We start from the raw sequence: 24356 nt of genomic DNA, 5'->3' as shown, positions 1-24356 counted from the left end.
TTTTGACGTCTATTGATACTGCCATCCCCTAGACTTAAAATTTTGTTGGGTAAATCTTCAAGTATTTGAGATGAAAGATTGGTTGTTATAGGGTTTTAGATGCATCAACAAATTAGGCCATATTGCGCTGTATATAATATGTCTGCTGGACGAAACACCCAAATTTCTGGAGGAAAAAAACCATGCCACCGAGACCGACTAACTTAACCACGTTGTGAAAAAGGCCCATAAAAATTCCACCATCGAGGTGAAAGAGATAATACTTAACTAATGCATTTTTCCTAGTAATTGTCTTATCGTTAACCATAATTTAAGAAAATCATATCGGAAACATAATAATTTTCATGGCTACTCACGTAAAGTCTCTATAGATTACTTTTACGTGAATCACAACTATCTGTTACATAAAATCGATTTATAGTAGGGTATTCACACAATCGGTTTCTCAACCGCGAAGCATAGTTTGTAATCCTTCACTGTTAATCATGCGTGAGTGAATTTTGTTTCCAGGATAAAAAATGAATTCCCAGGGCATCGTAATTCTCCTTAGGAAACACTTTGGAGACCTCTCGAGATGAAAACAGAGTATTTTTGCTCCACATTAGCCAGTATCAAGAAGTAGTTTTAATATACAGCGTAATTCAGAAAGAAGTAGCCAGAAATTCTTTCTGGTATAATGTAGAACAATGATCCCGCAAACCTATGGAAGGGCTAAGGTGTGCGGCTCTCTCAGCAAGTACATTCGACTTCTGGAATCCAAAAAAAAATTGATTAATGTAGACTGATAACCGTCACTAAGCAAATTCCCATAATAAATTCCCAAAGTGTTGGTATTTAGAAGATATAAAAATAATAGCATGATCCTATTATTATCACACAACATTCATGAAAGCAACAAGTCACGACATAAGTATGAAACTGGTTTCGTCTTTTGGGTTTCCTTACAAAACACGTATAGAAATAACAGAATGCCAAACCAGATTTTTCGAAAAATGGCAGCTGAAGTTTAATGATTCATTTGGGGACCAGAATTCCTGGAAACACGTATAAGTCAGGGGAAGAGAAGCTAAAATATAGATCAAGATGAAAAAGACTTAAGCGCTACGATTCGATCTGACATGAAATTCTCCATGCAGTGTATACAGAAAGATAAGGAAATACATGGCGTCTTGTCCATGATTTATAAGACCTTTGCTAGTAGGGAGAAGGGCGTCATTATTCCTCTGTATAAGTCATTGGTTAGACTCCATTTGGAATATTGTATTCCGGTCAAGAGACCGCGCTTAAAATGACAAAACTACTAGATAGGATTCGGAGAACAGACCTTTCTCATTCAGAAAATGAATGAGAAATGTCTGTTCTGGGTGAGACAAGAACCCGTAGACAGAAATATAAAATCTAGGGGAATAACAGATTGGGTCTAATGAAGTTCGCCTATGGGCATTGCCTCTGAGCGTAGTTGCTGCAATGAGTCCGATTAAGTTTAAAGCAGAATTGGATGATTAACTTGTGTGAATGGGAATAGTATGAATATTGTTTTGTTTTATTATTTTTGGATGCAGAAAAATTCCACTTCCTATCATCATTTGGTCTTACTAATACTAGTATTCCGGAAAAAAAACTGTACAATTGGATATTATGGAAGATCAAGACGTAAATACAGTACAGTATATGGTTGGCGGTGCAGAAAGAGGTTCGTTCAAGTTGAAAACAAAGCTTGTTCTCTGTATAATAAGCACTATTTTCATCCTCGGGCCTTCCTGATAAATACAACATATTTTGCATGAGCAGATCCATGTTTCACAGTTATTATTGCATGCTCTTATCATGCATTCTAACTTCATAAATAAATTGCATCATCGAGTAAAGCTCTCATTAGTCAGTTTTTATAGTGGTACTTTCAGCAACTGACCAACCAGAGCTTTACCCGATGGCGTATATTTGTCAGGATTAAAGTTGGGCGAATAGAATATAGTAATTGGGGGGTGGGGGAGTTAACCGTAAAACAATAGAGATAAAAATATATTTTTTTGTCCTAATTATTCCTTTTATGTCCTTCGCAGGTCTTTAACCCCACGAAGTAAACAAACACAATACATGCTTTTTACGTGATAAACATTTCCTTTTGTGATTAAATCACAACTTATTTGAGTTATCTGGGATATTAAATTGCATCTGCATATAAAAGTGAAATGTGAAAAATTAACTACCACATTTGAAAAATGTGCCCATTAATTTTAAATGATTGCTAAGATCTGCAAAAAGGCAGTTCTGGAATGATTATGGAAGACCATTTAATTTTGAAATGTCCCTTCCCCCATCCCAACATCAAGGAATTCGTGTAATTGAATCCCATGTCATCATTTGAGGCTAGGGAGAATTAATTTCTAGGGAAAATACAACTAGAAAGATAAATGCCAACTAAGTACATAGAATACGGCAAAATAAAACCAGAAATATGCTCTTGGAATTATGAGACGTTTCTTTATTCATCAGTTAGCTTATAATTTAAAACACAGAGTGGAATGATACACGATTTTCTCTGAAAAGAATAGTGAGAGCAATAAAAAAAAGTGAAACTACGGCAAGTTCCTTTATCCATAACTCAGTTCTCCTCCGGTGTCTCTTCTTAATTCTAGTTGCATCATGCCATTACGAAAATGAAATAACAAAGATATGAAATTTTTCCCTGGTTGGAAGCTTTTAAAAATATTGAAAGGATGAGGCTGAGAATAACTAAATTTACAATCCATTCCGAGTTAGTTGGGCATTTCGAAGGCATAGAAATCGTAAATATAAGATTATCATTTTTGAAAGAGAACATATCTGATAACAGAGATTATATTTTACCCTGTTGCGATTTCGAATGTCACGAAGAGATTCCTGCATTGTAAATAACATGGATTAATCACAGTTGAATAAAACTTAGTCTTAAAAAAAAATAGAAGCAGAAGTATGACATTAATTTCCAGTTTCCACGTTTATAATATGATTATTTTTAGTAAATAAAATCAGCTTATTACTGGCGATTCTATTCTGATTCCAATGCTTCTGTAACTTCTAAAAGCATTCCTGGTGGCTTCTTTTGGAATTATGATTCCTGTCTTTCAGGGAGGACTTTAAGCTTGTGAAACAACAACAACAAAAAAAAAAAAAAAAACGCAAGTCGCAAAATCCAGTAATATGATTATCAAGAGTTTCTCAAGAAATTCTTAATGGTCGAGGGTTTCTCAAGAAATTCTTAAATGAAAAGCTCCGAATTGTGCGCTGGGGGTTATGATGCAGCCGCTAAGTCCCCGAAGCCCATTTTTTTTTCGGCTGTTTTCTAGAAATAGCATCGCACAATCGCTGCTGAACTGTTTTTGTAATAATGTAGTATCCTGATTTCACTATTTGACCATGCGGGTCAAATTCGTAATGAATGATGCTTTATGAGTCTAAAAAAATAAATAAATATGCATGATCTTCGCAATTTGATGGAGATTGGCTTGTCGCTTTTCATCCTGAAGAAGACAGTCCTCCATTGAGAGGACCAGGCCTTCGTTTCTGGGTCATAGCCATATACTAATCATTCGTTGCGAGTGACGTTGGAAGAAATAAAGTGTGGGTCAGCAGCAGATGTTGATAATAATTCCGATGTGCAAGAACACGCCACTCTCTGTGCGGATATCAGCAGTGCTGTGGTCGTAAAATTAGCAGAAGGTATACTCTATGAATGTTACGAAAAGCAGAGAGTATACTCTGCATATTTATCGAATTCCAGAGGGTATACACCGTATTTCAGTCTTTCGAAAACCAGAAGGTATACACTATTCACCTTTTTAAAAAATCCAGAGGATATACGGCGTATATCCGCATATACCCTCCACTACGGCCCTGGATATTAGTGAGAATGAGAAGCACAAGCTTGTCTGAAACGAGTGGCAATCGCAAATATTGTGTTAAAATTGATTGACATGTTCCATAAGAAATTCTGTTTTTATTAGCAACTTCACAGATAGTTAACGTCGATCACCCCTGATCACATCACAAACGAGCGATTAAATCATTAGGAGTTGGGGGGGAGGGACACAGCAAGGATGATCTTCAACGGACAAGCAAGCAAACTCTTGGAAAGTGTTCGAATGATACATAAAATCTTCTCCGAATGCTGTTTATTAAACATTTCGTGCAAGTCTGCATGTTCCCCTAATTTGAAACAAAATGTGATGCAAACTCGAAAATATAGTAATTCATTTTAAAATACGACAAAAAATGAAACGCCCATTCTGCAGATAATCTGCTTATTTATTCGTGACAATGTCTAAATGAGTCACTGATCATGTTGTGACAAGTCACAACTCGCTAGGATACGGAAAATTTCAAGATAGTCTGTTCGCGAATGTTTTTGTACTATGTGCATACCCTAACTTGTAAAAAATTGCATACATTTACTTTTTAAACAGGTGTGTTCAGGTACTACACGCTATCTTAATTGTATCTCTAGAAATAAATGCGCCACGCAGTGAGAAGCACTGACCTAAGCGCTTAGAGCAAATCAGGATTATATTAAGAGAAATTTTTCAAAAAATGAAATAATACATATGGAGTTAGAGTTGATGTCGGTTATCAAGAGGTGCATAATTACTAAATGCATAAATCAGATCTCGGGAAAAGTAGTGTAACTTGTTTTCTTTTAAGAGGAATACTATATTTATTTCAATGTAATTTTTATCTAGCTAATTTTATTCATTCGGTTCTAGTTACTAATCACGTAACTAGAACCGAATGAACCGTAAGTTTGTATTAAAGAAAAGAATAGCAAAAGTCAAACCATTTTATGGTATTTTAATAATGCCATTTTAGTGGTTATGTCTCAAGTTTTACTGATAATCATCGTATTTAACTAATGAAACTAGATCTCAATTTTTTTTTTAAATCTAGCACATTGTGTTTATTTTCTAATTGCCATTTTACTGTATATTAGGCAATGTTATGTTTCTGTGCAGAATTAAACTGACAAAATTCAGATTTTATTTGCAGTCCGGTCTCGAAAATGTTATGTTTCGGAAGCCAGTTCTCCCACTGTTTTTTGCGCTGGGATGTGCCTAATTTAGTAACAAAAAATGTGAAGTTGGTATTTGTATTTTTATTGCTGATTTTCTAAAATTACTTTTATATCAGATGGTGAGGTCAATGTAAAGTTTGTATAACGCTTTTCCCATGTGGTCTCTTACTTTGATTTTCGAAGTTGCGCGTTATTTGAAGTCTATGCGAGAAGTTCAGGATAAAGTTAAAGGGGACAAGGTGATAGAGCAAAGTAAAACCAGTTATCGCCGTGACGTTGTACTCTTGGGTAGACGCAACTGGCTAGAGAAGCTGTGTTATTGGTGCAAGTGGCCTTGAACTTGGGGCTTGTTGAGCCTCTGTATGTTTAGTGACGCCGGACGTCTTTTGACACTTCCTTCTAAAGTTTATACGCGATATGGAATGCCTTTCCCACTAAGACTGACTTTTTTAAAAGGGTAGGTATCATTTGAATATCTCCTAAACATAATCTTTCTCTCTCAGATGATATATTTAGAATATTTCTGAGGATAAGTGAATTGGTGCTAATTTGAGCATTAGTTGCCCTAATTTGGTCTGATGAAACAGTTCCTGTATGACACGCGGATAGCATCTGCATGTTTTGGATAGTTATTAAAGAATATAAGTTGCAGTATTTTCCTCAACTAAGCATAAACATTACCTACTTCCTCGAGTAAACATAAACATTACCTACTTAAGTATTATTTTGCGTAATAAACAAGCAAATGTTGATATCAGAATCATTTATAAAAATAGTCCATCTGTCAACACGTGTTTATAGAATAGATAAAAACGTTTATTTTATAAATAGCGCATCATTTTGATACTTGGTCCAGGCCATTAATGTAATGTATGCATTATAATTAGGACTTCTGGATGATTATAAAGAAGTGCATGCTGTGATTTGAAAGGTATGTTTATTCGTTGCAGGTATTCTATGAATTCTTTCTGTTATTAATTTCAATAACGGTTAACGTAAAATTAATGGAAAGAATAATTGATAATATCCTACGTAATTGGCCACATCGTGAAAAAGTATTAGAAATATTTTTCTTTATAAACAAGATATACGTGACTCTAAATTATTGAACAAACTTAGGTGGGATGAAATACATATTTATATTCATAAATATGAATTCATATTAAATTTGTTATTTAATTAAATATTTTTTGGATTTTTTGTTATTTTTTAATGTCTAGTATAAAGATTATTTGATTTGGTTATTTTAAATTTTTTGCGAACAAAGTTTTTTTAATGGGGGCGCTTTTCTATTTTCATGTCGGTTAATTGTTTATTTTTCCATTTTGATGTCTTGTAGTTTTTGTTTTTAATTATAACGCGCAAATTATTAATTATGTGTGTTAATCTTATCTTGTTACTTGGCATAAAGTAATTAAAATATATGTCTATATATAAATATAAATTTGTACGCCTTTTATTATTTACTTATCCTTTTCTAGGAAACTTTTACTTCGGAAGTGTAAGTCCCCCCCCCTCCCACCCTCTTTGGTTGGGGAGGACTTGGACTTACGAAGATTTCTCAATACAACCTGCACAGGGGTCCCTGTGCAGGAATTTATGTACTCTGTCTGACCCTTGGATTTGATGACATGATCTAGTGTACCCTTTTTGTCGTTCCACCTGAATAAAACCCATGCTCATGTATTTGATCATGTTTCGTTGTGGGGTGTGATATTATTTTGAAATAAATTAATTTAAATCTAAACAATTTCAAATTTAGCTAGTTTGGTTCTGTAAAGATCCCAGAAATTCAGATGATGTGACGTTTTTATTGTTAATTTTCGTTTACAGCAAAATCGAATCAGAGATTCCAAATTGTTTTAACAAAACTATGAAGTACATTCTTCTAAAGGGGTTTAGTAATCTGTACTATATATAACTGCTTTTTTAGCTCTAGTAGTATACTATTGAACAATCCATTTAACCGGTTTTGGAAGTAGGTCGGTCGTCTCTACCCTTGAAGACATGACCGTAGTTCTGTGCCATTTCCTGGTTAACGTATACTCCTGAGAACATTGTTATGCATACCCCCGAGAGGATTCAGACTTGCGTATCATATTCATGAGAATTTGATTACAAATCTATGTACTTAGTGGTATCCCTGGGAGGGCTATTTAAGTACATTAAATTTATCTTTTAAAAGTTTTCTAAAGGATTTCTTGTACCATGCCAGTAGAAATATGTAACTTAGTTTAGTGATATGGTTGAAAGAACAGTGAATTATTAGGTCATGGTGACTTGCGACATTTTGTATTTGGTAATGTAGCTATTTCTTATGTTAAGCTGTTAGTTCCATTTTGTAATAAGTGGACAATTTTTTTTTTTTTTTTTTATAAACTATTATTTTTAAAGTTATCCTGGGTAGTAGTAGTAGTAGTAGTAGTGGCACATGATGCAAGAAAGCAAGTGTAGGAGCTTATGCAGCATCAGCCAAAAAAAAAAAAAAAAAAAAATCACACCATTCCCTCCAAATGCCTGTCCAGTTCCTCCTTAAATTTATTTAACCTATCAACTTCTACAACGACAGATGGAAGTTTGTTCCAGCAATTAACCACCCGCTGGCTAAAGGCAAATTTCCGCACATCTATTCTACATCTGTCCTTTCTTAATTTGAACTTATGTCCCCATAAGTTCAAATTAATTAAATTGGGTATTCTTTCAACTATTTATTTTCCAAATTATTTGGATTAATACAGTTATTTTTTGAATATATAAATAATATTCCAATAATTTGGAACAAAGATGTCCCAATAGTATATCATGTATCTCTGCAAAATTATTTATTTGTTATAAGATACTTCTGATCTGTTTTTCTTTTCTTTCATTGAAAATAATATTCTTTAAAACATACATGTTTTCAGTGAAATAAAAGGAGGATGTTAAATGGCACTTAAATTAAAATTAATTGAAATCAAAAGACTGGCATTTTTGAGTAAGAAGAGTTGCACTATCTGCTGGTAACCTTGAGAAAACAGCCGTGTTATCACATACATACTTAGACATTTCTGCTGTGCATCTGTTAATGCACAGTAAAGTAATTATAAAACTTCCATTTCCTGTTAATTATAAATTAAAAGTGGTTTTCTATTTTAACTCTTGCCTTTTTCATTTTTCTCATACAAAACCAAAGCATAAAAACTCCAAAGGATTTCCATGAGTGGTAGTTATTTAATTTTTTTTTTTAAAACAGGATAAATTATTATATTATAGCATAATCTAAAAGGATAAGTAATATTTAATTGTGACATTAAATGTAAAGCTAGAATGAAAATGTGAATTATTACTTTCTGTTTAATGTCACAATTAAATATTATTTGTCTTCTCAGGTGATGTTATAATGTAATAATTTATCCTATTTGCATTGTAATTTAATTCTGAAACAAGCTTGCTTATTTCCAAAAAAAATTAAATTGAATAAATATCACCCATAAATATCTTTTGGAGCTTTTATGCTAGCCTAGCAGACAAAAGACATTGTCCTACTTTTCATCCTTAATTGAGGCAAAAAGCATTGATAGCAGGGGTGGGGTGTTCGTGGTATAAGAAAGTGATAGTTGCAACTTGCGTTTTTATTTTTGAAATTTTCTGGTTTTAGAAATTGTTACCTGTAATCATTATTATGGTTGTGTGCATAGAAATATTATTGAACATGTCTTTGTGCTGGATCAACAAACTGATCGGGAAGATCCAGAAGCCAAGATCTCGGGGGGGGGGGGTATAGTTGTATAGCTATGATTTTAAAGCTAAGAAATGTTGGGAAAATTGTATTCTTCTATTCAACCATCACCACTAAATGTTTCTAATTGACTAACTGAAAATGATGTAACAATTAATTTGTTAATTGTTACATATTTTCAGTTTATTTGATGTACTGAGCACACAATGTTTTTGGAGTCATCAGAGTAGAATATTTAGTTTAGTGAACAAAAATGATAGAGCTGAACTTTTCTTGGAAGGAACTTTTAAGAACAACTATTGTTAAAAATAGTAGACATATTACAGGATAGAAGATATATAACGTCTATATATATCTTATCTATATATCTTCTATCTTGTTTATTACATTTGAGGTGTAATTTTTTTTTTTAAATTGTTAATCACTTTTATTACAGTGTTCCTCCTTCCCGGTTAAGGACTTCACGTTCCCATGAATCTCTGCTTCAATCTAGTCCTAGTGCCCTTGCAACTCTAGACCTAACTCATGGTGATGTTCAAGTGGCAGCCCTTCACAGCAGCCTCCTTGGTCAAGATCATTGTTTCCAGATGATCTCGAATGGTGGCACCCGATATTATTCTTGTCGAACAAAAGAAGAGAGAGACAGGTGGCTCTGCAGGTAAGAATAGTAAACCGTTTTCATCCCGAATTATTAAGGCATAATATTCATCTGAGTTATGTATAAATATATTTTATATTCTGATTTGAATTGCCACAGTGACAACCAATTTTTAAGAACTGATTTGAATGAAAAGTACTTGCTGCTGTTTTGTGGTCGATATTGCGATTGATCTTAAAAAAAAAAAAAAAAAAGGATAAAAGCCTTTTAGATAATGCCATCAGCTAAGAAGTTTGATATTTTGACATATAATATTATAGTTAAGTTTTTTTTTTTTTTTTTTTTTAACCTCGTTTTCTGATCAGCTGATGCTGACCTTACACTTTTGCTATGGAAATATAGAGAAGTAAAAAAAAAAAAAAAAAAACCAGATGCATTTTTAAAAATGTATCTTGCCACTTTGGACTTTTTTTTTTTTTTTTTTTTTAATAGGTAGTATGTTGCATTCCTTACTCTTAATTTGATAAATCTGGCATTACATAACCAACCAATAGAATATCATCATCCACTCCTTAATTGGTATAGATTTTTCTCTTGTGACTTTTTTAGATTTTCCTCAACTTTTTTTCCCCTATACAGTAATTCAGTGTCCTACCACAAGCAATGAGAAAGTTGTGGTTATTTAAAAAAATGAATAATGTGTTGGCCCATCTTTAACTGTTATGACTCTTTCAATGTATCGTGGAAGAGTTTTCTTTTTCCTACTAAGTGGTAGAAAGGTGGTGTACTGTGCTCCTCATTTAAAGCATTTGTGAACTCTTCTAATGAAGAGAGTCATTAAAAGATAACTACAGTTTAAGCCACTGATGCTCTGTGATAATTGCCTTTTATAAAAGAGCATCGTGCATTTTAATCGCATACACAGCTCTTCTTTGTGGTCAGGAAGTCCGGGCAAGTAAGAGAAGGGGGATGGCATCGTGCTTGTCTGGACATCCTGATCGCTAAGAGAAGTGTTGAAACACAAATTTTGAAATTTGTTGTTTGGTACAATGTTAAAATAAAAGCTGCTATATCGTTTATTTATTAATATTAAAATCCATGTGAAGTGATATTTTTACCCCTTTTGACTTGTCTTTCTCTTTAAAATCATGTAGTATTAAAATTTTTTTAATACTGCATGGTCAAGGAGCCAGTGTGGACTCCAGAATGTGATGCTCTTTATAAAGGTTAATTATCAAGGTGTAATAATGGCACAAATTGTGGTTATCTCTTAATGGAAATAAAACTTAATAGGGAAAAGACCCTTCTTTGCCTTGTGTAATTCTGCCTTCCAATTCATCCCAAGACTTTCAGTTGGGTTGATGTTTTCTGTTCTGATCGCTACAATGTTCTGATACTGTTCTCTTCAAACCATGAAGAGAATAGTATCAGAATTCCAATTTACCATGTTAGAATGTGTTTGACCTGCTTCTATAAAATTATCACAATTTATGGCCCGTGATTGTTAGTTAGTTCAGGGCTTCAGTTTTGGGTGAAGCATTTGTGATTTCATACCCTGCAGCCAGCATTGCAAGGAATTTAGTAGCAACTACCAATGCTATTCCCATATTTGGAATATTTCTCATAGAACCTTCCTAAAAATCCTTTCTCTATTCAGAAGAATGTAAATTTGCATTCTTTGGAAGAACCTTCCTAAAAATCCTTTCTCTATTCAGAAGAATGTAAATTTGCATTCTTTGGAAGAACCTTCCAATATATTTATTTTATAGCCGAGTGGTCAATGCAGGAGCAGAGCAGTACGAGCATTTGAGATCATGCGACTGCTAAATATGATTGAATAATAATAATATTTTCATCAAATAATTACGAGCAAACTTTTCTGAGCAGTGGTTGTGCTAGAACAGGCTTCTTTCTTTCTTTTTTTTTTTTTTTTTTTTGTCTGCAAATTAAAAATTAAAGTTTATTGTTACATGCACATCCTGTTTTATAACTCTTAATCTATGCATAGCACTAGAGTAGAGCTGAGTATTTCTAAGTTTAATCATTAAAAAATATCACTTATTAGCTCATGATTTTAAATCTTTGAACCTTCTCTTGCATGCTGTAAATGTGCCAATTATAAATGCAAAACTAAATAGTAAAAAAAAAAATCCTGCTTTGCATTTTATTCCTTCTACAACGTGCATTTGTTATATGAACTGATTTTATTTTGTACATACCATGCTATTTTATTTCAGTCTTAGGAAGACCATTCATCCCAATCAAGACAATGTTCGTCGGAAAGAAAATTCCCTCCGTATTTGGGTCCTGGAAGCAAAGGATATGGCTTCAAAGAAAAAGTTTGTATTCCTTTCTGTATATGCATGTATTAAATACATTTATCTCTAAAAGAAAGTAATGTAATATTGTGCTCATTGCATCCTATCTTTCTATCTTTTGACTAGAATGTTAGATGAGATTAAAGCAAAATTAATTTTGATGAATTCAAAAATCATTTTTATTTTTCACAAACAATAACTGAAACTTGGAAATGATAATCCTAAACTGAATCGCTAATCCTGAGATTACTAGCTCACAGCCTACTTTTAAAATTTAAAAGGTAAATTTACAATTCTTGCAAAGATGATGGCCAGTCAGTAGTGTGTTGCAAATCAATTAACGGTGGGTTGGCTATATGACAATGTGCTTGCTGTATTATTAATGAAAGGCTCTATAACTGAGACTAACTGGTTATTGGATACGATAAATTGTCTTAACTTAATTAAATAATTTAAATTGTCTTTGGATGGCTTTGAAAATCATTCAAAATTTACCACGCTCATATGAGCATGTATGTGGCAGTTCATCCATTTCACCAATAGAACTGATGATGCATAGCCATCCTTTTAATTCAAGAAGTGGTGGGGAATAACTTATATGCTTGTGCAATTATATGGGAAATGCAGTGTCATTAAAATGTGGATGACATAATATACAAAAAGAGAGAGCATGATAGAATGAAGTAAGAAAAGAAGTAAGTGAATTTTTTTTTAATGCACATGTATTAATATAGTACACATTTATTCAGTGATTAATGGCATATTGATATTTTACTGCTGACACATTCAACACTCTTTGAAAATATTTTTTTCAGTGTGTGTGTGTGTGTGTGTGTGTGCGCGCGCGCGCACGTGTGTATATAATTTTTTAAACAATTTAATTTAATTTAATTATTATTATTTTTTTTTAAATGGGCTATAGAGTTGTGTGTATTTCAGGTATTTTTGTGAATTGTGCTTGGATAAGATACTTTATGCCCGGACATCTTCAAAACAGAAAGGAGATATGTGTTTCTGGGGAGAACATTTTGAATTTAAGTAAGTAAAATTTGCTATTCCACATTTCAAAATTCTTTAATAAATTAACTTGTACATTTAGTGGGGGTGGGGGATAAATAGACAATTATTCAGTTAATTTATTACATCAAACATGGCATTTAATGGTATTTTTAATTTGAAATTTTAGCCTTTAGAGGAAAGGCATAACTTTTTTAAAATATTTTTCTTTATAGTAATCTCCCTGATACGGAAACAATCACTGTTAACTTGTATAGGGAAGCAGATAAAAAGAAGAGAAGGGATAAAAATGTCTTGATAGGTAAAAACATAATATTATTTTAATTTAAAAATGTTAGTTTTTTTTTTTATGAACGTTATTAATATTTTTTGCTTTGTTGTAGGCTGAAAGATCTATGAAACATTGAAATTTTTAGTTTTGATAAAATTTATGGAATTTTATTTGATTTCACTTTGGCTGTTTGATGTCTATTTATCCATATTATGAATGTGTCTAGCAGGTGCAGTGTGTATTTTAAGGAAATATTTTATTCTGTGATTTTGAAACCTTTAATGTTGAAGCTGAAAGTAGTTTGCAAAATTCGATGAAACAAAACCCTAAAAGGCTCGTAGGTGACATTATCAGATACATTAATCTTATTCATAGCTACCCATTGTTTCTAAAATAGCTCGGATTTCTGAAGATTAAAATATTCTTCCGAAGCATATTGTTGGGTATGTTGGCAATGTACTTTGTAATGCTTTCCTTGAGATCCACCATTATTCACCTCCATCTTAGCTAGAAACCATAGAATAGAATCACGTGGAAATGCAGTGCAGTACATGAGCTCAGGGCTGTAGTAAGGGCAGTGTGACTGCGCAGGGTGCCATTCTGATCGTGAGTTAATTACAAAAAAAAGTATTAATATTTTAATTAGGTTGTATGGCCAGGTGGACTTGCACAAGCTTTGGTCTTTGTTAGGAACATGGGATAGAGGGGTATAAATTTTTTACAAAAATTTATATAGTGTTTTATTTCTGAAAAGCCACCCAGCTTCTCACAGAGTGCCTTCAAATTTGAGCCTGTGTGATCTTGTAAGGAAACCACTGCTTGATATTTAGTTGTTATGACACTGCTCTGGGACTGGCAGAAGGAGCATTGTGTGTGGCAGCATCACCTGTGGTAACAGTGATTTTTGACAACATCATTTGTAAATGGGCAGTGTTTCTGCCAATTTTCAACTGTTTCTTTGTTCCTCATTGTTTCGCACATCCATTTTGGGAACGAAATCCTCTCTAATTTTTTTTTTTTTAAAGAGTGGTATTCTCAAAGTCCAGTCAAGAAGTTACTGTTGTTTTGGTGAAAGAGCTTTGCAAACAATGTGCAAGCTTTTATTTGCAATATCATATTGACTTTTGTTGTCACCGCTGCTTTAATCAATGCATTTCAATTGTTGTGTCAAGAAGCTTGCTGTTTGTACTCTCAATTTCATGTTTCATCTCTGGACGGTTTGTGATTTTTTCCACCTTCAGGCAATGAGAATAATATACTTTAATTATAACCACCCTGTGTATATATAGCAACTGATGGGGGGGGGGACCCAACAATTATGCCAGGTTTTGCTGTTCTTTCTGCAAATGGTGAGAGAACCATTGGGTTACTGTTACATTCAAATGTTACATGGCTCCGTTACATTCAAATGTTACATGGCTCCGTTGAGTTACTGTTACATTCAAAAAATTGCATTTACTTTTCATTTATAATCTGGTATCCCAATGTGGACATTACTCTTAGTTTTTAAATCAAATGAATAAGTCAGTTGATATATCAGTGTAGTTTACTTGGTATTGTGTAGTAACAGATCAATATTTATCAACCATAATCATAACTTATTAGGATTCTGCTTTTGTGAACACAAATTGCTTGATTTTTAATGATGATTAAATAATAGAGTATACCACTTTATGCTAATTTTAAAATTTCCCCCTCACCAAGTATAGCCTTAATATATTTATTGTTAAATAAGTTTGCTGAATCTTATAATCCAACAATTTTGTGATTCTTAGCAGCCTTTAATGCATCTAACTTGTTCCATTAAAATTATGTGCTCTGATTTAAAATAAGGTTTTAGCAACCAAATTTGTATCCCATTGAGATTAATAGGTTGAACTTCTACCTCAGTGGATCTTATTACCATATTTTTCTCAAATGCCCTGCACCCTACACCATTTTCATCATGTTAAGAAATGAAAAGAGGGGGGAGAAGAGTAGCATGATTTGCATTCCCCCTATATTAGATATATTAGAAAAGATTGTAACCATATCCCCTTTGGTACTCATGTTTAGCAAAATGTTGTATGCATTACCTTACAGCCAACTTTAGGTAGTCTAGGGCTCTAGGCGCCTCCGTAGCCAGGTGGGAAGGAGCTGCAGTGCGTAGCACACGCTTCTTGATTAGACCGGGGTTCGAGCCCGTCACCACCAAATACGGAGGATGCCGAAAGGTCAGGGAATGACCACCGCACCGGAGCAATATGGCCTTAGTTGCTAATGCTCCTAAAAAAAAAAAAAAAACCAAAAACTAGGGCTCTAACTGTATCGGAGCCCTTGAACCAGAGTAATTCTATTGATCTACATGCTCATCCACTTTCCCTGGAGTAAGTGGGCTAAGTGATTTTTGCTTTGGGTAAGAAATGAGCATGTCTTATTATCCCACAACCTTTCACTTTTACTGAGCAGTGAACAATATTGGTTTTGTTATCTACCTGTTTCAGTTCCATCAAAAGTTGTGATCCTAATATTTGAAGGAATTGCACGCCTTGCTGGGAAACAAGACTGTTCATTTATGAAAAAATATATATAACCTTTTATGCAGTGCAACTTTCCAAATCACATTTTAATAAATATCAGTTTTAATAAATATTCATTTGTCTTAAGAGAGATCTCAAGCTGTGGATGAAATTCAGAAATAAGCCATGCACCCAAATTTTTGGTTCCTTTTTTTTTTTTTTTAAATATGTAGGGTATTTGAGAAAGTGTGATAATATGGAATATCTCACTCAGCTTGTACTTTTAAGGAACAGTTCATCACTTTATCTAAGTGTGTTATTTATTACAGTAACATGAAACTTGCCATTGAATTTTTTGTATTAGTAACTGAAGTGAAGATGTTGATTTTTAATTTTTTTTTTTTCTCTTGGCAGGTTATGTAAATATATCTGTAAGCAGTGTAAATAATAGGCATCTAACAGAAAAATGGTAAGTTTTTTTTTTTTTTTTTTTTTTTCTCTTTTGTATTTGCTGAAATTGTCAATTTAAAAGGTTCTTTTAATGGATTTTTTTTTTTTTCCTTTATTTTTTGTTTTGGTAACAAGGTAGAAAGGACAAAAATGTAATATTCCATTTAAATTTAATTATATTAAGTAATTAATATAGAGGAAATGAATGAATTTAATGAAAATCCGGTCAACCTATAATAAGAGGAGTTTACCTCAATATAGTATGTAGAACACTTCCGTGTGATACCCTCCAGAAATTAATTTTTTTTTTTTTTTTTAAATTTCTGGAGGGTATCATATGGAAGTGTTCTACGTACTATATTGAGGTAAACTCCTCTTATTATTTTACAAATATTATTATCAACGTAGAACGTATTGAGTATTACAGCTCTGATTCATACTATCTAATTCTGTATTGACAGATAATTTATAAAATATTATTAATGAGAATTTGTTTAACATATATAATAATTCCACATAGTTGTACTAGCTTATTCTTGTAGTGAATTGACTGCAAATAGATTGTAGTTTCTCTCAAATGATCTTTTTGTTTTTAAGAGTTTTCTTATCCAGTTGTATTGTCTCAGTACTCGGCAGAAAATACACTAATGAACCATTTCTGTGAATGACTACATGTTATTAATGTTTCATGAGAACAAGGCCATTATTATTTTTAATTTTTATTTAAAATTTTTTATATTGGAATTTATTGAATAGTACTTGTAATTGAATGTTTACTTTTTTCATAGGTATCCAGTTGTAACTGAAAAAAATAATGGAGGAAAAGATGGCCCATCAATTAGGATTAAGTCACGATTTCAAACCATTGACATACTCCCATTACTTGTGTACAAAGATTTAGTGCAGGTATTTGTGAAAAATATTCAATTCATATAAAACTAGTATATTAGTTTTTGTTGTTATATCTCATTATTGTTTCCTGTGAAAAGCACAAATATTTTGTGCTGTTACATAATGAAGTTTAAAAGCATTTTTTACCAAAGTAATATTCTTTACTAAAAATTTTTATCATTTGTTGAACACTGCTTACATTCCATGAAGTTTGTTAGTATATCAGTTAATTCTTTTACCTTTACTACTCTCTGTCCCGTTTCAGAAAGTGAGACATGTTCCGATAGTTAAATAAAGAAGTAAGTTACCCAGTGTTCCTTCATTTCAACTAAAAATGCAAAAAATAATCCCCATCCTTGTCTTTTGTGTTAGTATAGTGGCATTATTTCATGTTGCACTTTAAAAGATCTGAGTTGGAACTCTCTTTTCTTTTGTGGGGTTTCAATGGTGGTGGGGAGAGAATTTAAATTGCAGTTCCCTATCATTTTACTCCTTTCCTTATATGCAAGTACTTAAATTTTACTTTTTGCATCCAAAATAATTTGTTTTTGCACAGCAAATTGAATTGTAATTACTATAAAATCTTTAAACATCTTCAGTTTAACTAATATTGAAGTTGTTAATGTTAAATAAGATTTGCTTTATTATTAGAAATGTGTTATTTTGCCATTGTTACAATGATAAAATGCCAAAAGAGCTGGCTGGTTTTTCTGCTCTATGAATGAAAATGTGGACTTTTCATAACACCACAACTAGAGAAGATTGTATAAAGTGATTGTGAATGAACAGTTCTGTTTCTTTATTTTTTATAATGTTCTGTCTAATACCAATACTTTATGAAACAGTGGAATTAAGAAATCCTTGAATTCCATATTACTAATTATTGAAATGTCAATATGCTTATGCAGACATGAATAGACAATCCCATAACCTGCTAATAAAATTTCCCATAAATTGGCATTTGCTTAAAGTGGTTGGAGCTCAGGACTTTTATCTCTAAGGTGAAATCTCCACCCATTGCAACATATACCTTTGCACATATACCTCCTGTGAATTAACATATGTGGCATAATTTTTTTCTTCTTGTAAACTCTTGTATTATTAGTTTTGTTATAATGCTAATGTTATTTTAATCTCCTGACAACTGTATTATTTTGAGGTTTTACTGTGTATGATGTAGAGAATATTCTCCAAAATGACAGTATCCTGTCAGATTGTTCTTGATTGTGATTGATCCATTTGAATTGCTATCAAACTTCATTGAATCAATGTAGGCTTTAGAACAGCAATAAGTTAAGGCTTTTTTATCAGATAAAAAAAAGAAAAATAGAACATTTTAAAAACAGACATTTTCACTTGTTGTGGTCATTTTATAAAAAGTCCTCTTCATGATCAGTGATAGGTCACTGATTCATATTAGAAATTAGATCCTCAATTGTAGTAGTTAGTTATTTTGCTATTTTTAACTTAACAGATTATTCATTTGGGGAGAGGAAGTCCTCTAGTAATGCATTGTTTTGTATATTTTCCTGTAGTACCTGAAATCTGAATATAGAACATTATGTGAGATGCTAGAACCAGCTATCAGTGTGAGAGCTAAGGTAATGTTTCAGAAAATTATATAACTTAAATAATTTAGATGCCTTTGGAAGAATTTATTATTATTCATTATGGAGTTGCAATTAGTGTAACACTTACTCTAAAAACATACTATTATTACCATCTGAGAATTAAATTTTTGTGCATTTCTGATTTATAAATGGACCTCATAGTTAGGAGGATTCAAAAACAGACCTTAATTTTTTTTTTTTTTTTTTTTAAGGCTACATTTAACTTCACTCTGAACATGAGCCATTACAGAATGGAAAAATCTCCAAAATATCAAGCAGGCACATTTGTATGCTCACTACAAAAAAAAAAAAATAAATAAATAAAAGTTATTGATTTTTTTTTAGATTTTATATGTATCGATTTATTCCTTTGTTATAGTTTCAACTTTCAATCTGCATCATTAATTTCATTACAATCAGTGTGTCTGCCCATTTAGTTTAATTTGACATCATTTTTTAATAAAATTTTAAATAATAAATGGAAAAAAAATTAAAAAAGATAAAATAACACTGGAGTAATGAAGAACAAACAACCATCTTTATTTTATATTGCTTATTCACTTTTCAATGGTGTTTATTCACCATTCAAAAGATATATTGAATGCTTCACAATGACTATTTTTGAGCCAACAATGGTTAGGCTAGTAAAATCAATACCAAAAAGACCATTTCATTTGGAGACTGAATTACCGTTTCTCTGGGAGTAGAGGATTTTTCTTCATGAAATATATTGCACCTCCATTTTGTGATCATCTCACCCCCCCCCCCTTCAAGTGGACCATGTATACATGGGACAGTTTTCTTATAACCAAATGATTTCCATGTATTTTTTGTTGTTAATTTTTATTTAAAGTTACTGTATCTTAAATTTGGAGAAAATATAACATGTTCTATATTTTAAAACAGGAGGATATAGCAACAACAATGGTACACATAATGCAGAAAGAAAATATTGCCAAAGAATTTCTTGCTGATGTTGTAATGGCAGATGTTGATAAAATTGGTAAGTGTGTATACATTATTTTTTTTAATGTGTGTAGATATATATATATCCAAAGTATGTAAAATGCATAATCAATAAACTAAATATAATAAATATACCAAATTTAATTTAATAAATAAATAAACCCACACAGATCCGATTAATGCCATCTTATATGATTAAACATTACATCCGTCTGTATATTATTTTATTATTTAAGATGCTAGTTATAGTGGTAGAGTCTAATGGTGTAGTTATAATCAAAATTTAGCAGGTTATAGTGTATACCGAGAAACAAACCGGTACGATATAACAGCCCAAGAAACATAAAAACCTATGTAAGCGCCTACGCCAACCTGGAAAAAATATATATGCAATATAACATAAGGAAAACCTTACATATCAAAATTATATTATAAAATAAAATTATGTTAATTATAGGTATATAGATACATTGAAAAGAACTTTTTCGAGGGCTAACCCTCTCAATGTATCAACCATAATTAACAGGCTATCTGTTTCCGTTGTCATCATCCAGCATAACGGTGTCCAGAAGATAGTTAGGTAGTATATGATAGCAATACCAAAAGAAAGTAATGTAGTATTAGATAACAAAACCAAAATATATTACGGTTAACTAAAATTAATATATCCCAATTTAGTAGTTAGCATTTATATATATGTATATTATAATTAATATGACAAATAAAAGTAAAGATGGCAGTTCGAAACATCCGGAAAGCTGAAAAAAAAAAAAAAAAAAAAAAAAATTACATCAAAATGTCAAAAGAAAGTTACGACAGCCTACATCAGATAAAGGCGGGGAAAAATTTGCTAAATACAGTACTCCGAAACAGGGAAGAAAAGAAAATATGAAATTAATAAATAATAGAATCTGATGTCAGCAAAGTGAATATTGATGCTAAATCAAGTATTTCATCGGGGGACTACACCTGAGGTGTAGTTTAAATTGCCAATTATGTGGGATACAAATGGTCTCAAAAACACAAATAGTCAAGGGATTATTGTACCTCATACTTGCATAACTGAGGGTATATACCCATATCCTAATGTTATTATAATGATTATAGTGTAAAAAGGTTTTTCAGCTTTTACTACATTAAGAGGATGCAGATTTTCAGCATAATCGTACTTAAGGATTAGCATCAAAGGACTGCATTTCCATACTTGCCCATAATTATGCAAGAGAAAATTTATAAATGTAAATAAATGTGAAAAAAAAAAAAAAAAAACGGAAAAGTATCTCTTACAAAGAATGGACAAGATAGTCCCAAGATAAAAAGGTGGATATTATAAAAAGGTAGAAGATTTAAAAATATTATACCTGAAAATGGCGACACGAAAATACATGAGGTCAATACGATAGCTGCATACAAAACAAATAAAACAGCTACTAACGTGACAAAAGCCACGAAAAAAATAATGACTAGTGACCTCTATAATCGGTTTTTAAGACAGTATTTTTAGATACACAGAATAAAGTAAATTTTAGATAGACAAGAAGAAATGTGGCAAGAAGTGTACCAGACAGGACCATATATATAAAAAAATAGAAATAAAACAGGAGAGGCTGTAGTTTTAAGCTTAGCATCGCGCAAAGCAGCAGATGGCTAAAACTTAAATTGATATAAATAGTGTATTAAAACCAATAGAGATAACAGAATGACAAACAAATGCACCAAAGCGTGCATAGCAGCAGCAAAGGATGCAGATGTGTATAAAATAATATAAATGCCAATATAAGCAACACTAAAGGCCACAAGGAAAAATAGATTAATTATAGAATAAAGATTAAAGCCAGCAAATGGCAAACCAGAGTTACAAACAAGACCATCTAAAGACCGAATAACAGAGATGGGTGTAATTTAAAGAACAGTATCGCGCAGAGCAGCAGATAACTAATTCTTAAATTGATATAAAATATAAAAGATTGTATTAAAGAGTAAAAACAGATAAAACATCAGAAAGTTAAATAAAGTGGATATGGCAAATGCACCGAAGCGTGCAAATGTCCATCCGGAAAGCTGGAAAAAAAAAATAATAAAATTTACATCAAAATGTCAAAAGAAAGTTACGACAGCCCATAGTTATGCAAGAGAAAATTTATAAATGTAAATAAATGTGAAAAAAAAAAAAACTTGCAACAAACATTTCCCATCTGTTGTTAATAGTAACAGTTATGAAAATTCTTTTAAAAATGTTTTTGACAAATTTTGGAGTACTAAAAATTCCTTAAAGTATTTGGTGCGTCATTGCAGATTTGAATTAGTTCAAAATCTGTCACATGATTTGAAGGCGCCTCCATAGACAGATGGGCAGGAGCAGCAGTGCGTAGCACACGCTTCTTGATTAGACCGGGGTTCGAGCCCGTCACCACCAAATGCGGAAAGGTCAGGGAATGACCATCGCATATCCCCGGAGCAATATGGCTTTAGTTGCTAATGCTCCTAAAAACCAAATAACAACAACATGATTTGAAAAATCTTCCTAAGAACACAAATTGCATGTAAGCAAAAATGTGTACAGTAAACACTGCTAATCCAAAAAAAATTTGTACCAGAGTAGACTCATGAGATATGGAAAATTGGGAATGAGTTGCAACAGCCACCAGCAAGTTTCTCAAATTGTCTATGAGTATTATATCATTAAGTGCTTGTCTGTGCTGTTTATTTGTTATAACACAGTGTATCATTGTGTCCCTAAGAAAATGTATACATCTGAATGTGTGTCTACATCTGTGCCCAGAAATTAAAGCTCTTAAAGTCTGATTTTCCTATGTCTCTGAGAAATATAGCATGAAACAAACAAACTGGTGAGACAAAAAAACAAAACAAAGCTTAACAGTTGAAGTCTGACTGTGAAGATTCATCCATTCTTTTTGGCTTAAATTGTGTTCTTCTATGTACTATGTATCAACTAAAGAAGTCAAAGTGGAGTCATGTGGAGAATCAGTCAGGCAGGAAATCTTAAATAAAAGCTTGCTTTTTATCGTTTAGCTTTACTTCAGTGTTCATAATGCCTGCACATACAGAGTAGCTGTTTAAATTGCCAATTATGTGGGATACAAATGGTCTCAAAAACACAAATAGTCAAGGGATTATTGTACCTCATACTTGCATAACTGAGGGTATATACCCATATCCTAATGTTATTATAATGATTATAGTGTAAAAAGGTTTTTCAGCTTTTACTACATTAAGAGGATGCAGATTTTCAGCATAATCGTACTTAAGGATTTGTCAAAATTTCGATCTCAAGAATGAAGTAGTGTGATTATTCACCTTTCCAAAAAATAGTAGAGAAGATTTCACATGGATCTCCCCACTCCACTGGTTTTAGTGCTGTCTTTTGCATTCTGGGAGAGCATGCAGGGCGTTTCTCTCATCCTGAAACCTTGCATTATGTTGTATCATAGATAGCTTTTATGTTATTTTGGTTTTTAGGAGCATTAGCCACTAAGGCCATATTGCTCTGGGGATATGCGGTGGTCATTCCCTGACCTTTCCGCATCCTCCGTATTTGGTGGTCACGGGTTCGAACCCCGGTCTAATCAAGAAGCGTGTACTACGCACTGCTGCTCCTGCCCACCTGGCTACGGAGGCACCTAAAGTTTACATATGCTGGCTATAAACTTGCCCATAGCCCTTGAGATAGCAAAGACATTTTCTCCCCTCATGTGCATAAAAACCAATATGGAATGTATATGGTGTGTAGACATGTTATATTTACTTATCTGCCTTGGTGCTTGCCTATAGTGACTCTACCCCCAATTAAAGATGCTGGATTTAGTAGTTTTCTTCCAACATGCTTTCAGGTTACTTGCAAAAATTTTTGATCTCACATGAATCCTTTAGCATCTAATAATTCAAAAATACTCCATTTATCCAGCTAATTTTTGATGCTCTGCTTCTTATTCGATAATTGATTGTTAATTTATTTTAACACTTTTGAAATAGTTTGCTTTTTAAAAGATATTAAAAGACATGGTAAAAATTAAAATTTACTAAATCTTAAATTCATTATTTATTGAAATATATTTTCACATAATACCATACTGTTAGTGATTTTTTCCATTCATTTAGGAGATCAGCATCTAACGTTTAGAGGAAACTCTCTAGCTACAAAAGCCATGGAGTCATTTATGAAGTTAATGGGAGAAAAGGTAAAAATCACATCTTTTTCCTATTTCACTCGTGCTGATTCTTTGTTTAAAAACGATTTACAGCTTCTTCTTTTGAGTAGTTTAGTAAATCAACTTTCTGTAATATTTATTTCTAGTATCTTCAAGATACACTTGGAGGCTTTCTGAGAATTGTACTGGACTCTTCTGAGGACTGTGAGGTAAATATATTAATCAAAAATCTTTTCACTTATTGATCATTTCACTCATTTATACAATAGGAATTTGTTTAATTATACATTGTATACCCATAGATAAGCTTTCTAATAACATAAGTTATCTCTTACCCTTAAACACTAGCAAGGATTATATTTTTCAAATAAAAACTAAGATAAACACTGAAATAATGATTGTTAAATGTAGTGTATACTTGGAAAATTTATATAGCATAAAAAGATAAAAGTATAAGTTCAGGAAGTGTCAGACTTGGCATGCTCTGACTGTGACACAGTTGAAAAACGATTCTGCGGCAGTTGCCACAGTGGACTGTTGTGAGTTATCCAGCCACTACAGCCAAGTAATCAGGTACAAGGATGCATAGTACAGTCAGTCCTCGATTAGCATGATAGTTGTGTTCCTAGAAAGCCTCGTGCAATATAAACAACAGACTGTGAAAAATAGGGTTAGGGGCCGAACACCCAAGATTGAACACATTTGCAACCAAACACGATAAATAATCATAATAAAATACTTATGTATTTTATTACAACTATTACGTAATAAAATATTGCTAATGCTTTTGCTTCTATTGTTAG

The 24356-nt window shown here is 32.4% G+C and overlaps 1 protein-coding gene across 6 annotated transcripts in view; it reads left to right on the top strand.

Annotated features, from left to right (window-relative positions):
* The window catches only part of raskol (Ras GTPase-activating protein raskol), a 258953-nt gene that overhangs the window by 189665 nt on the left and 44932 nt on the right, over window positions 1-24356 (top strand). For 5 of the 6 annotated variants that reach the window (XM_090388962.1, XM_090388961.1, XM_090388959.1 and 2 more), the window contains 10 exons: window positions 9202-9423; window positions 11601-11702; window positions 12621-12719; window positions 12914-12999; window positions 15882-15936; window positions 16706-16823; window positions 18344-18409; window positions 19325-19421; window positions 23504-23583; window positions 23700-23762. In XM_090388962.1, the coding sequence (XP_090245088.1) occupies window positions 9202-9423; window positions 11601-11702; window positions 12621-12719; window positions 12914-12999; window positions 15882-15936; window positions 16706-16823; window positions 18344-18409; window positions 19325-19421; window positions 23504-23583; window positions 23700-23762 (988 nt within the window). The remainder of the gene's footprint in view (window positions 1-9201; window positions 9424-11600; window positions 11703-12620; window positions 12720-12913; window positions 13000-15881; window positions 15937-16705; window positions 16824-18343; window positions 18410-19324; window positions 19422-23503; window positions 23584-23699; window positions 23763-24356) is intronic. The other variant, XM_090388960.1, reaches the window with a different exon arrangement.

Source organism: Mastigoproctus giganteus, chromosome 14 (assembly GCF_048544385.1).
Source record: "Mastigoproctus giganteus isolate SK-2022 chromosome 14, ASM4854438v1, whole genome shotgun sequence".
Classification (NCBI taxonomy): Eukaryota; Metazoa; Arthropoda; class Arachnida; order Uropygi; family Thelyphonidae; genus Mastigoproctus; species Mastigoproctus giganteus.
Note: the sequence above shows the minus strand (reverse complement) of the source record. Positions and strands in the feature narration are given on the sequence as shown.